Below are 12,908 nucleotides of genomic sequence, written 5' to 3'. Positions count from 1 at the left end.
TCGAAAGAACCACAAGATCCAAACTCTTCCGATCGTATAATTCATGTTTATGAATTCAGGTACGCTTCCGCATTCGAGTATGATATATATTTTGATGATTCAATATGAATAATCTGACTTATTGAAATTAATTTATTCCAACAAGTGGTATCAGAGCCATTCATAATTAAATTATCGAAAATATTCGATTTTATTTTATTGGATCAATATATATACTTATGCGTTGTTTACATATAAAATTGTTGCGCGTTCGGAGAAATTATTTCCACTATGCACTTGTGTCATATGTGTATATGTATATTAGTATTTTCACTGATGCATCATGAATTCTTTATTATGTATGCGCGACTGTTCGTGACTTCGTGTATATATATAACTTTAGTTCTGTTTCGGCATACATGTTATTGTGGCCATTTAGATTACTTTTTATATATATATATATATATATATATATATATATATATATATATATATTACCGTATTCATTTTTTTTTAATTTGAGTAAAGTAATTGATTTATTTTAAAATATTAGGACAAAGTATCACTATGATTGTCTCGGATCTAATAGTGTATGCTATTAATTTGGTATAAAATTAATTGATTATCCTTTTAGGATATAAAGATTGATATGTATATGTCACTTATGCGAATATTAATCGATGCAAAAGGAGATTTATATTTGGCCAAGTTATGTGTACATATTAAAAATATTTGAATAATAGAAAATATTATTTAATTGTTACATAAAGAAACTAGTAACAATTTGGATTAGTATACCCATCTATTTTATAAAGATTTGGCTTTGGAATAAATTGATTGAACATTATGCTGCCAAAGTAGCCTCTTTTGTGAAAATTGATTTATTTAAAACATTAGGAATATGGTGATATGTAATTCATGCGAATATTGGTCGGCCCAAAGGAAGGTCTGTATTTGGCCGAATTACATACACATATTGATGGTAAATACATATTTGGATAACTAATTAAGAATAAAGTAATGCTTATTATTTATGCGAACAATAATCGGCCCAAAGGAAGTTTATTGTTTGGCCAAATAATAAGCATTGTACACTTTTGTTTATTTTCTATTAATTATGCGGTCAATAATCGGTCCAAAGGAAGATTATGTTTTGGCCAATTAATAGAAAATATATGCGGTAATAAATAGGTTGCGAAGTTTAAGTTTCCATGTGCGCATTAAGTCGGTCCAAAGAAAGGCTTAATGTGTGACAGGAATTTCGACAATATTTGATTACTGCAATGAGAGTATCACTTACAGTTAATTTTCTATCCAAAGATTGAAAATTAATGTTGTTCTAGATATCTCAATATGGATTTTTTCCCATTATTTAACTAATGTTTACTGCATGTTTATTTGTTCTAATGCAAAAACTATGGCTTTAGCTACCAATGTTTCTGCACAAATTAGCAGTATTCCTATGCTGAATGGTTCAAATTTTAAAGTTTGGAAGGATACCATGGAGATTGTCCTCGGTTGTATGGATCTGGATATAGCTCTTCGAGAGGAGAAATCCACTTCCACTCCGGAAAACCTCAATGAGGTTACAATAAAGAAGTGGGAGAGATCCAATTGAATGAGCATTATGATCATGAAACGCTCAATTTCTGAGGCGTTTCGGGGCTCAATTACCTAGGATAAAGATGCCAAACAGTTCCTAAAGGATGTTGAAAAATTCTTTACTAAGAATGAAAAGGTGGAGGCAAGTAGTCTTTTGATCAAACTTGTCTCCATGAGGTACAAAGGTAAAGGGAACATAAAGGAGTACATTATGGAAATGTCTCATCTTGCTTCAAAATTGAAAGCACTAAAGTTAGAGTTGTCTGAAGATTTACTCGTGCATTTCATTTTGATTTCCCTTCCTGCACACTTTAGGCAATTCAAAGTGAGTTATAACACTTAAATGGAGCTCAGTACCGCGACAGATTAGTCCTTGGCCTGTCGGGCTAGGGAATATCGTGGAAAACCAAAAAAAAAAGTGAGTTATAACATTCTAAAGGACACTTGATCCTTAAATGAGCTTATATCTCACTATGTGCAAGAAGAAGAGGGGCTACAGCAAGATAAGACAGAAAGTGCTCACATGGCTTCATTTTCTCAGTATAAAAGAAAGCGTGATACTACTGCGGATGTGCCTTCTCAGCAGAAAAGGCTAAGAAATAGGATCAAGTTTCAACCTATTTCTTCTATAAGAAGGTAGGACACATGAAGAAGGATTGTACCAAATATGCCACTTGGCGTGTGAAGAAGGGGTTGCCTGTGGAGTCGACCGCCAAGTGATGTTGAAAGATACATCATTGTGGCAAACGGCAATATAGTTGCAGTCGAAGCTATAGGAACCTTTAGATTATGTTCCACGAGTAGATTTTACTTGGATTTATTTGAGACATTTTATGTACCGTCATTTAGACGAAATTTGGTTTCTGTTTCTCGTTAGGACAAATCAGGTTATTTTTGTTCGTTCAGAGACAATAAAGTCAGTCTCTTCTATAATTCGAATAATATTTGCTTTAGTCATTTGGTGGATAATCTATATAGGCTTGAATTAAACTCCTATAATAATGAAATACTGCAAATAGGTACAAAACAAAAACTAAATGAGAATTCGGCATCATTATGGCACAAACACCTAGGTCACATCTCTAAACAGAGAATTCAGAGGCTTGTGTCGGATGGAATTCTTGGACCCCTAAATTTGGCGGACTTTGAAGTCTGCATTGAGTGCATAAAGGGGAAAAGGACAAACGAAAGGAAATTAGGTGCCGATAGAGCTAAAGATGTCTTAGAACTGATACATACCGATATATGTTGCCCATTCCCTACTGTCTCTTGGAATGGACAACGGTACTTTATTACTTTCATAGATGATTACTCTTGTTACGGGTGTCTATATTTAATTCATGAAAAGTCCCAAGTCTTGGATATTTTCAAGTCTTTCAAAGTTGAAGTTGAACTTCAACTTTGGAAAGAAAATTAAAGCTGTCAAATCTGATCGTGGTGGTGAATACTACAGAAGATATGATAGTTTAGGTGAGCAAAATCCCGGGCCTTTTGCTCTTTTTCTAGAGGAGTGTGGTATTGTTCCTCAATACACCATGCTAGGCAAACCTAGCATGAATGGTGTTGCAGAGCGAAGGAACCGGACTCTTAAGGACATGGTGAGAAATATGATTAATCATTCTTCCTTGCTTGAATCACTCTGGGGAGAAGCCTTAAAGACCGCAGTGTACATCCTTATTAGGGTGCCAAGAAAAGCAGTTAACAAAATCCCATATGAAATTTGGACTGGGAAAAGACCCAGTATAAAGCATTTGCATATTTGGGGATGTCCAACTGAGGCGCAGCCTTATAGGCCGCATGAAAGAAAATTGGACTCAAGGATAATTAGTTGCTACTTTGTTGGTTACGCTGAGCGTTCACGGGGGTACAAGTTTTACAATCCTGCATCAAGATCTATTTTTAAAACGGAAAATGCGAGATTTCTTGAGGATGTTGAGTTTGGGGGGAAGGAAATATTAGGAATGTTGCTTTTGATGAGGATTTTGTAACTGACAATGATCAAGTCCTTTGCCTATTATTGTTCAAGATACAGTTATAGTACAAAAGTACAATGAGAATTCTACTGTAGATCCAATTACAGTACAAGAGAACAATGAGAATATTGTTATTGCTCAAGATACTGCTATAGTACAGGAAAATTATGAGAATCCTCCTCAACTCCAACCCATACAGCAAGCTCAACAACCTCAAGAAGTGTCATTAAGGAGATCCAATAGAGAAAGGAGAAAATCCATCTATAGTCTCAAACAAGCTTCCCATCAATGGTATCACATGTTCATCAAGTCATTACCTCATATGGTTTTGAGGTAAATATTATAGATGAATGCGTATACCGCAAATTCAGTGGGAGTAAATACTTTTTTTTGGTCTTATATGTTGATGACATTCTACTTGCCAGCAACGATATAGGCTTGTTGCATGAAACTAAGAAATTTCTATCGAACAAATTCGAAGTGAAAGATCTTGGTGATGCCTCTTTTGTATTAGGAATCGAGATACTAAGAGATCGTTCTCAAGGTATTCATGGATTATAACAAAAGAACTATATCGAAAAGATTTTAAGTAGATATGGCATGAAAAAATTGTAGACCAATGGACACACCCGTAGCTAAAGGAGACAAGTTCAGTCTCAAACAATGCCCTAAAAATGATCTTGAGATGACAGCAATGCATGATAAACCTTATGCATCAGCACTAGGGAGCTTAATGTATGCTCAAGTCTATATACGTCACGATATATCATTTATAGTGGGAGTGTTGGGTAAATACTTGAGCAATCCAGGCATGAATCATTGGATAGCTGTTTAACGCGTAATGCGTTATTTAAAGAGAACAAAGGATTACATGCTTACTTATCGGAGATCAGAAAATTTGGAGATCATAAGGTACTCTAATTCCGATTTCATGGCATATGGTTGCAAAACTTTGTCACTGAGCTTCATATAGTAGATGACATTGAAAGGCCATTAAAGATATTTTGTGACAATAAGTCAGTAGTACTACACTCCAATAACAATAAGAGCTTGATAAAATCGAAGCATATAGACATCATGCTCTTAGTTGTCAAGGAGAAAGGTTAAGAAAAACAGATTTTCATAGAACATATAGGAACAGAGTATATGCTAGCAGACTCACTAACTAAGGAATTGATCCCTAAAGTTTTTCATGAGCACACTGCTCGGATGGGTGTCAATATTTGTGATGCCTTGGTTTAGTGGGAGTTTATTTTATGCTATATGTCCTATGATAGATAATCGAATTATTTTTTCTGTAGAATTAAGTTGATGGTTTATTTCATGTTATGTGAAATGTTCATTTTGCAATATTTGTATTGTGTTTGATCTCAATAAAGTTGGACCGGTTGGAAATAGACATGCATGAGATCACTTGGCATGTAATTTCCATATTACTCATCCAAATTTGATCTATGTCGTTGAGTATATTAGGATGGTGATTGGCGTGGTTTAGTCACGGCATTTAATGTGATAAAAGCTGCGGTAGTTCCATATCTAATGTATGAGACGGACCAGATTGTTAAAGTAATGAGAGAAATAGCATTCAGATGCGCGCATAAAGTTTATAAGATGTGATTATGTCAAGAAATAATATATGTATAGCCCAAGTGGGAGATTGTTAGGAAATTATTTGATTTCCTAACTTATTTGTGGGCAATACATATATTAATTATAATCACAAATTATGCTATTTCAAATTAAATGACTTATATAATGATGATCTCATTTATTGTTTTAAATGCTAATTGAATAAGTCATTATTACTTTTGATTTAGAATTAAATGAGAATAAAACTAGATATTATCTTTTGTTCCTTAGATAATTATCTTTTTTGGATTTTAGATATATTCTCTTTTGGGCTTTAGATACTATTTTATTTGGGCTTAAGGGTTTAATGGGTGCCATGCTTAAATATAAATAGGCCTTCAGGGTTTCGGTCCCCAAGATACCAAAGCCGTCTTTGTTACTTTTTCCCCATCAAAAGAGTTGCAGTTCAGTCTCCTAGGAATACAGAAGGCTTTGGTTGAGGAAGATCGAAAGAACCACAAGATCCAAACTCTTCCGATCGTATGATTCATGTTTATGAATTCAGGTACGCTTCCGCATTCAAGTATGATATATATTTTGATGATTCAATATGAATGATCTGGCTTATTGAAATTAATTTATTCCAACAACTATTTGATTTTGTCATTTGAGATTCTGAATTTGTATTATATTGTTCAAATGACATGTTTGTTTAGGTGTTTTGGATAGTGTTATATTCTGTAGTTTGTCATGAATATGATTAGAGTTGTAAGTGTTACATAAGTTCTCAAATTAGTGAGATAATTATATGGTTTCTGTCACTGTTGTATATCAACTGTTTGGCTATGTATGAAGAGTCGACATCTAGGCTTTTGAGAACTTAGCTTTGCCATGGTTGATGAATTTGGCTAATTATTTATATTTTATTTATTATTTTATTATAAAATAGTTATTCCAGTTCTACGGTTGAATCAGTTAAACCAGTAAACCAGTAACTAAAACGATTTGATAACCGGCCCAATTTTCAGAACCTTGGTTCTATTTAAGAATTTGTTGTTGGCCAATAGGTTACTACATGTAGAAGGTGGAATTTGAACCCTCCAATACTTGATTAAGTAGACTAATGAACTAACCACTAGACGAACCCAAATTAGTTTGTCAATTTAGATATTTCATTAAACATTTTTTGGAGCTTTCTAATAGAAAAGTAACAGATTTTATAAATATTTTGTAATACCGCCTCTTTTTATTGTCACTAAACGAGATATCAGGTCTTGTAGTAATAATATCACGAATTCTATATTTATAACTTTAGTTTTATTTTAGTTTTAGGGATAAGTACTATTTTTGTTTTAAGGTTTGAAGAGAAAATTGAAATTGTCCGTAACTTGATTTTCATTCAAAAAAATCTTCAACGTTATATGCCTCCCTCTCCATGGTCACCATTCACTACTGCCAATAATGCCACATTTTAAATCCTTCAAATTCAACAATACTACAGTTTAAATCTTTCAAATTTTTCTTGAGCAACAACAACAAAGAAAAATAAGACAGAAAAAACTTGGCTTCAAAAATCATTGAAGATCCTAATTTAAAATCCTTGAATCCTAACTTTAGAAAATTAGGAACCGGTGGTGGAATGTGGTGGTGGTGACAGTGGATATGGATAGCAATAACACTGCACGAAAAAATTCTTGCAGCAAGAGACAACATAAAGGTGGCAGTAGGATACAATACAGAGGTGCAAGCAGGGAGGAGAGGAGGGGGGAGGCGTGGGCGGTGTTGTTGGAAGCTTGAGGAGAGTCACCAGTGGTGTGACAGGGGAGCCGATAGAAGAGAAGAAGAAAAATGACAAGTTAGCTCCGATAACAGAGGACGATGACTTCGGAGAGAGTGAAAATAAGGGAAAAAGGTGGGAAGGAGGATGATAATGTATTGAAGGAGAAAGATGTGGAAAATGGTTATTTTTAAATTATCAAATTTTATAGAAAATAAATTTGTCAAAAAAATCATTTTAATACTAAATATAATATTAATGAACCATTTTGAACCCAAAAAAAAGTGGTTAAGGGCAATTTCAATTTTGACGTAAAACTTTAAGAATTAAGACACTGTTTATCTATTAGTTTTATTTTTAACATTTAAATATATTTTAATGTTATCTTTACCATTCCAAATTGTTAAATAATAATGATATATGGTAAACGTTTTTGATAAATAGATTAAACTAAAATTAGAACCATTTAAATATATTGGAAAAAATTGATAACGGCTTAAGCCACAAAATTATTATTATTTTTTTTTAACAAACATTGAGGATACTTTTTCCTATTTAATAATATGACGAGATATTTCACCTATAATACATCAATATAGACATTAACACACTTATACCAAAAATTTTTTGAATAATATATATATATATAGAAAAATTTTGGACAAATTATAATAATATGTTGATGTTTTATTAATATTAATGTATAAGACTAACTTTTTCAATGTTTTTGAGGCATTATTTAATTATATAAATTATTTTAGATGACTTTTATATTAATAATTAATAATACATATTTTTTTAAACACATTTAAATAAAATAGTTTAAAAAAAGATCGAAAACACCCATACGTAATTATATTTAAAAGTATTTAAACGTGCTAAAAAATATTTTTATTTTTTTGTTAAAACACAATTCAACATCAAAATACATATATCATCAAATAAGTATAGTGTTTAAATATATCTAACTGTCACGATATCACTTTTTTTTAAAATTTAAGTTAGTAAGAGAAGTCAATATGAATAGTTATATTTTTAATATTTTTTTTTCAAACAAGTATTTTTTTAGATTTATTTGATTTTTGTATAATAATTTTTTTTATTTGTCTTATGCTATTTTTTTTTACCAAGGATTAAATTCTATATTTTTTGGATATAAAATTTTATTTGATATTATATATTATAATATTATTTCTTCTAAAAATTTAAGTTAATAGAAAAGGATAATATAAATAATTATATCTCTAACACTAACGTACAAATGCTACAATTATATTTCAAACGAGAGTAAATTTTTTTAATTTTTTTCTTAATTATTTAATAAAGTATAATTTTTTATTATTTAATATTTTTTTTACTTATTTTTTTTAGTCTTATTTAAAAAATATAAAATAAAATATCATATTTTATTAAATAATTAAAAAAAATATATTTCTGTATTTCGTAGTATTTCACTAATAGTTAATATTTTTGCCCTAAAACAAGGCAACAAACATTGAAAGAATTTAAGTTATTCTTATTTGAGGAAGAACGTGTGGACCTGGTATTAGCATATATATGTGATGTGATGTGATAGGTGACAACATATATGGCCACGTCTCACGTTTGACAAGGGTCTTATTCATAACATTTGACTTGTGTGCCGTACGTAAGTCCCAAAATTTATTTGTATGTTGACTTTCAATTTTATATTATATATTAGTTTAATTTAGGTCTAATTTAAACAAGAATAATGTTTTTTATATTCATCTCATTTGTTTTTCAAAGTAAAGAATTGAATGTCATGTGGATTTTAATTTATTCTTTTATTGACATGAATAATTTATATATACATTAATAATATATATAGTCCTATATATTAAAAAAACATCCTCATATCACTTGATTAGAAAAATGTATATACAATAATAGACTCAGAAAAATTTAACAGTTGAGATAAAAATATAATAAAATTTAGGTATAGAACTTTTTTTGACTTCACTTCCCACGATATCTAATAAGTTAAGAACTAATTTATCGTAAATTTGAGTTCTATTAAGAGTATGTAATTAGCTGTCAATGAGTTACTACACGTACAAGATGGAATTTGAATCCCCAATACTTATTTAAGCGGACGACTAAGCTAATCACTTGACAAATCCAAATTGGTTTAGATATATTTAAAATTTTAAATTAGAACTATCTATACATATTAATAAAAACTAAAAATATACACACAATCACTTATTATAATATTTAAAATAATAAAAATATAATTTCATACGCACAGTATAATACTCAAGATAACAAAAAAAAATAATTTATAATGACTTTTTTTTATTTTAACATGACTAAATATTATTTTTTTTATATATGTTCTTAAACAATTATTTTACTTTTTATTATCTCATATTTAATTATTAAATCTATTTATTATAGTTTTATGGTATAAATAAATTTTTTAACCAAAATAATTACAGTATATTAATATATAGATAATATTTTTTTTAATCTTAAATAATTTTAAAAAATCATTAATAATTTAAGTTGTATTTAATTAAGAAACTAAGTTTTAATTCAATTTAATTATCAATAATTAATTAGTTAATATAATAAAATTAGTTATTACTATTTTTTGAGTTTATTTATTTATTTTTTATACTAAATTAAATTTAATAATATAATTATTATGTGTTAAGTTTAATAAAATATTTTTTAATATAAAACACAAAAAATTATTTATATTTTATTTTAGAACAAACATAATATAATAAGTGGTATATATATATATATATATATATATTGTAGACTTTGGAGTTCTTTTTAACTGAAAGAAAGGAAAATAGAACAAAAACGACACTAAAAGAAAAAAGGGCAAAAAACTAGAATAAGCCAAGGCAAGAAATGTGTAACCTAAATACGCCAAAGTGAAAATCATTTCAGCAATAAGCCAAACATCAATTTTATGTAATTCGAACCAGGGTGGTTCGAATTACAAACCTTAGTAATTCGAACCAGGGTGGTTCGAATTAGGTGAAGAGGAGCTTTGTATGTAATTCGAACCAATGTGGTTCGAACTACTAACTCAAGTAATTCGAACTCCTCTAGTTCGAACTATAGCCAATTGTGCAACGTATGTAATTCGAACCAGGCTGGTTCGAATTACCCTTGGCATGGTCCTTCATAAATCGAACCAAGCTGGTTCGAATTAGGGGTGATTCGGCTATATAAGGAGTTCGAATCACCCTCATTCGAACTATTATTCCTTCCCCCTACCCCACCAAATCTCAGAGAAAACGCCCAGATTCTCTCCGAGGAAGACCCAAACGAAATACTCTGCTGATGGGGGACGATCCGGCACGGTTATATCGCTTGGACGGAGTCGCTCATATAGCCGGGGTCATCAACGACGAGGTTAGTACGGAAATATTTTTTATTATAGCGGTATTTGTGACTTAGTAGTTTTGCATGTGGGTTAGATGGTGGTATATGTTAGTGGTTTATGTAGGTGGTTTATGTTAGTGGTTTAAGTTAGCGGTTTAAGTTAGTGGTTTATGTTAGTGGTTTAGGTTGGTGGTTTAGGGTAGTGGTTTATGTTAGTGGTTTAAGTTAGTGGTTTAAGTTAGTGGTTTTTGTTAGTGGTTTTTTTTGGTGGTTTATGTTACCGATTTTTGTGAGTGGTTTATGCAAGCGGTTTATTTGAGTGGTTTAGGGTAGGTGGTTTTCGTTAGTGGTTTTATGTTGGTGATTTGTTTGACTTGTTTGATTGTAGTTGTCTTACGCTATATGTTTTATGTAAACCGGTTTAGTTAAGGTTTTTCTTGTTAGTGGATCTCGTTAAGCCGGTTTATGTTAACGGCTTAGTTGTGCGGTATATGGGTTTGTTTTCCAGTTGCTTATCTTTCATGTAATGTTATGCGGTTTTATTTAGCAGAATGGTTTGTTGATGATTTATCGCGTTGCTTACGGTTGTGGTTAGTTTTTAAGCTGGTTTTAACTATGCGGTTCATTACTACTCGCAGCCCCAGCGATGCATTAGGAGCATGCGGCGGCAGCAGGGCATGCGACTGGATGATAGATACGTTCCGTACTTACAAATGGCAGGTCTATACCATCTTGCAAGGTTGAACGACCGATGGTTCCGGCTAGACGAGGCCCTTGTCAGTGCATTCGTGGAGCGATGGCGTCCCGAGACACACACGTTTCATATGCCGTTCGGAGAGTGCACTATCACACTCCAGGACGTGGCATACCAGCTGGGTTTGCCAGTGGACGGCCGTTACGTGAGCGGGTGCCTGTCAGAGTTTCATATATACATCGAGGGTGGCCGTCCAGCCTGGGTCTGGTTCCAGGAGTTGCTCGGAGTTATACCTCCTCCTAGTCAGGTTCAGAAGTACGCCGTGAACTGCAGCTGGTTTCAGGAGACTTTTGGCGAGTGCCCGGAGGATGCAGATGAGGAGACTGTGCGCCGATATGCCCGTGCATACATCATGATGTTGTTGGGCACGCAGCTATTCGCGGACAAGTCCGGGAACCGGATTCACATCAGATGGCTTCCGTACGTAGCGAGGCTGGAGGAGCTGGGTACCTACAGCTGGGGTTCTGCAGCACTGGCTTGGTTGTACCGTTGCATGTGCCGAGTCGCGAACAGACATGTCGTCAAGTTAGCCGGCCCGCTTCAGCTACTTCAGTCTTGGATCTTTTGGCGCTTTCCTCGGTTTAGGCCTGCAGGATATGAGACGTTCAGCTGGCCGTTGGCCTCGAGGTACTAGAAACGGCCTTATCTGTTTGAATTTTACACACATCACTGCATTTCATTAATAGTCTATTGCATACTCTAAACACATATTTCAGTTGATGTAACACATGTGTATCTTGCAGATGGTCAGGTTACAACCCTTCCGGGAGCGAGAAGGGTCCTAGAGTGGCGATGTGGAGGCTCAGGATAGACCGGTTACAGGACAGGGAGGTGAGTATGCTAGTTAACAAGTGTCCTTTTATAATCAAGCCTTTCTATTTGGTTCCAACAGTTGCCCTGACAAGAATGGCTTCCTTGTGTTGTGCAGTTCATATGGATGCCGTACAGTAGCCCCGACGTACTTCAGGTTTTGCATCCGGAGGTTTTGGAGCCTCGGCATATGGCGTTGTGGCGCTCTGTGACCGCGCTGATCTACTTTGCTGTCATAGAGTGGCATCAGATAGATCGTGTTCTTCCGCAGTTTGGAGGGGTGCAGCCCCCTCCGCTTCCCGCCCTGAACATCGACTTTCTGATGTCCAAGGACGGTAGAGGTGGCGATTGGTGGTTTCCGTCTTATTTGGAGAAGTGGCATCTCTACTGGGACTCTCGTCAGCAGAGTGTGCTGAGGTTCGACGTTGTTGCCGACCCCGGACCGTCGCATGAGTTCCTTGATTGGTGGAGTCAGCATGGGAAGAGGTTCTTGTCTCCGGACACGCAGCTGGGGGATCCTAGATCAGTTCTGGTTCCAGTTGAGGCGTCACAGCGAGGTCCGGGGTGAGTTCCTGACATGGATCGTCCTGAGGACGTGCCGGACAGGCGTAGGGTTGAGAGGAGGATGGGTGTGGGGACACGGCGGAGCCAGCGTGAGTTTAGGTGGCCTGATCATGGTATGGACGATGATCACGAAATGTTGACTGAATTGTTGTCCGGTTCCCATCTGCGCCTCAGCCTCTCTCCCCTTGCGAACAAAGAGTTCCGCAAGCCTACAATATGTTGCCTTCACCAGGGATGCTACAGGGAGATTTCTGACCCCCTTGAGGATTGAATTCACACACTCGGAGATGTTGGTCGTCATGTGACCGAATCTCCGACCCTCATCACGATGCTGAGTCCACAAGGAGTAGTCAATCCGGTTCGCCCAGTCACACATCGCCGGGTCTTCAGACCGAAGAATATCAAACCAGTAATCAAATTCAACCTCGGTCTTCGCATACGCCGCATTGACTAGTAGCCTCCTAGCATCTTTGCCCTTGAAGGTAAGGGCAAAATTAGCCGCTACGTGTCGTATGCA

At 34.2% G+C, this 12,908-nt stretch overlaps 1 protein-coding gene across 1 annotated transcript; it reads left to right on the top strand.

Moving 5' to 3' along the window:
- The first annotated feature begins 10,976 nt into the window (after nucleotides 1-10,976).
- On the top strand, nucleotides 10,977-12,395 carry LOC148573128 (serine/threonine-protein phosphatase 7 long form homolog). Its single transcript, XM_088505680.1, has 3 exons — nucleotides 10,977-11,644; nucleotides 11,761-11,848; nucleotides 11,946-12,395. Exons 1-3 carry the CDS (start codon nucleotides 10,977-10,979, stop codon nucleotides 12,393-12,395), a joined length of 1,206 nt encoding a protein of 401 aa, XP_088361806.1.
- Nucleotides 12,396-12,908: the final 513 nt, after the last annotated feature.

This window comes from Arachis ipaensis, chromosome B2, assembly GCF_059453495.1.
Source record: "Arachis ipaensis isolate K30076 ecotype BB chromosome B2, ASM5945349v1, whole genome shotgun sequence".
In the NCBI taxonomy this organism is placed as follows: domain Eukaryota; kingdom Viridiplantae; phylum Streptophyta; class Magnoliopsida; order Fabales; family Fabaceae; genus Arachis; species Arachis ipaensis.
This window is presented reverse-complemented; position numbering and strand designations above follow the sequence as displayed.

Bases quoted from the DNA above. Each gene is read 5' to 3' on its own strand.
- LOC148573128 (XM_088505680.1), top strand. From the start codon at position 10,977: ATGGCAGGTCTATACCATCTTGCAAGGTTGAACGACCGATGGTTCCGG. The intron at 11,645-11,760 runs GTACTAGAAACG...TGTATCTTGCAG, and splicing joins AGCTGGCCGTTGGCCTCGAG to ATGGTCAGGTTACAACCCTT. The intron at 11,849-11,945 runs GTGAGTATGCTA...TGTGTTGTGCAG, and splicing joins ACCGGTTACAGGACAGGGAG to TTCATATGGATGCCGTACAG.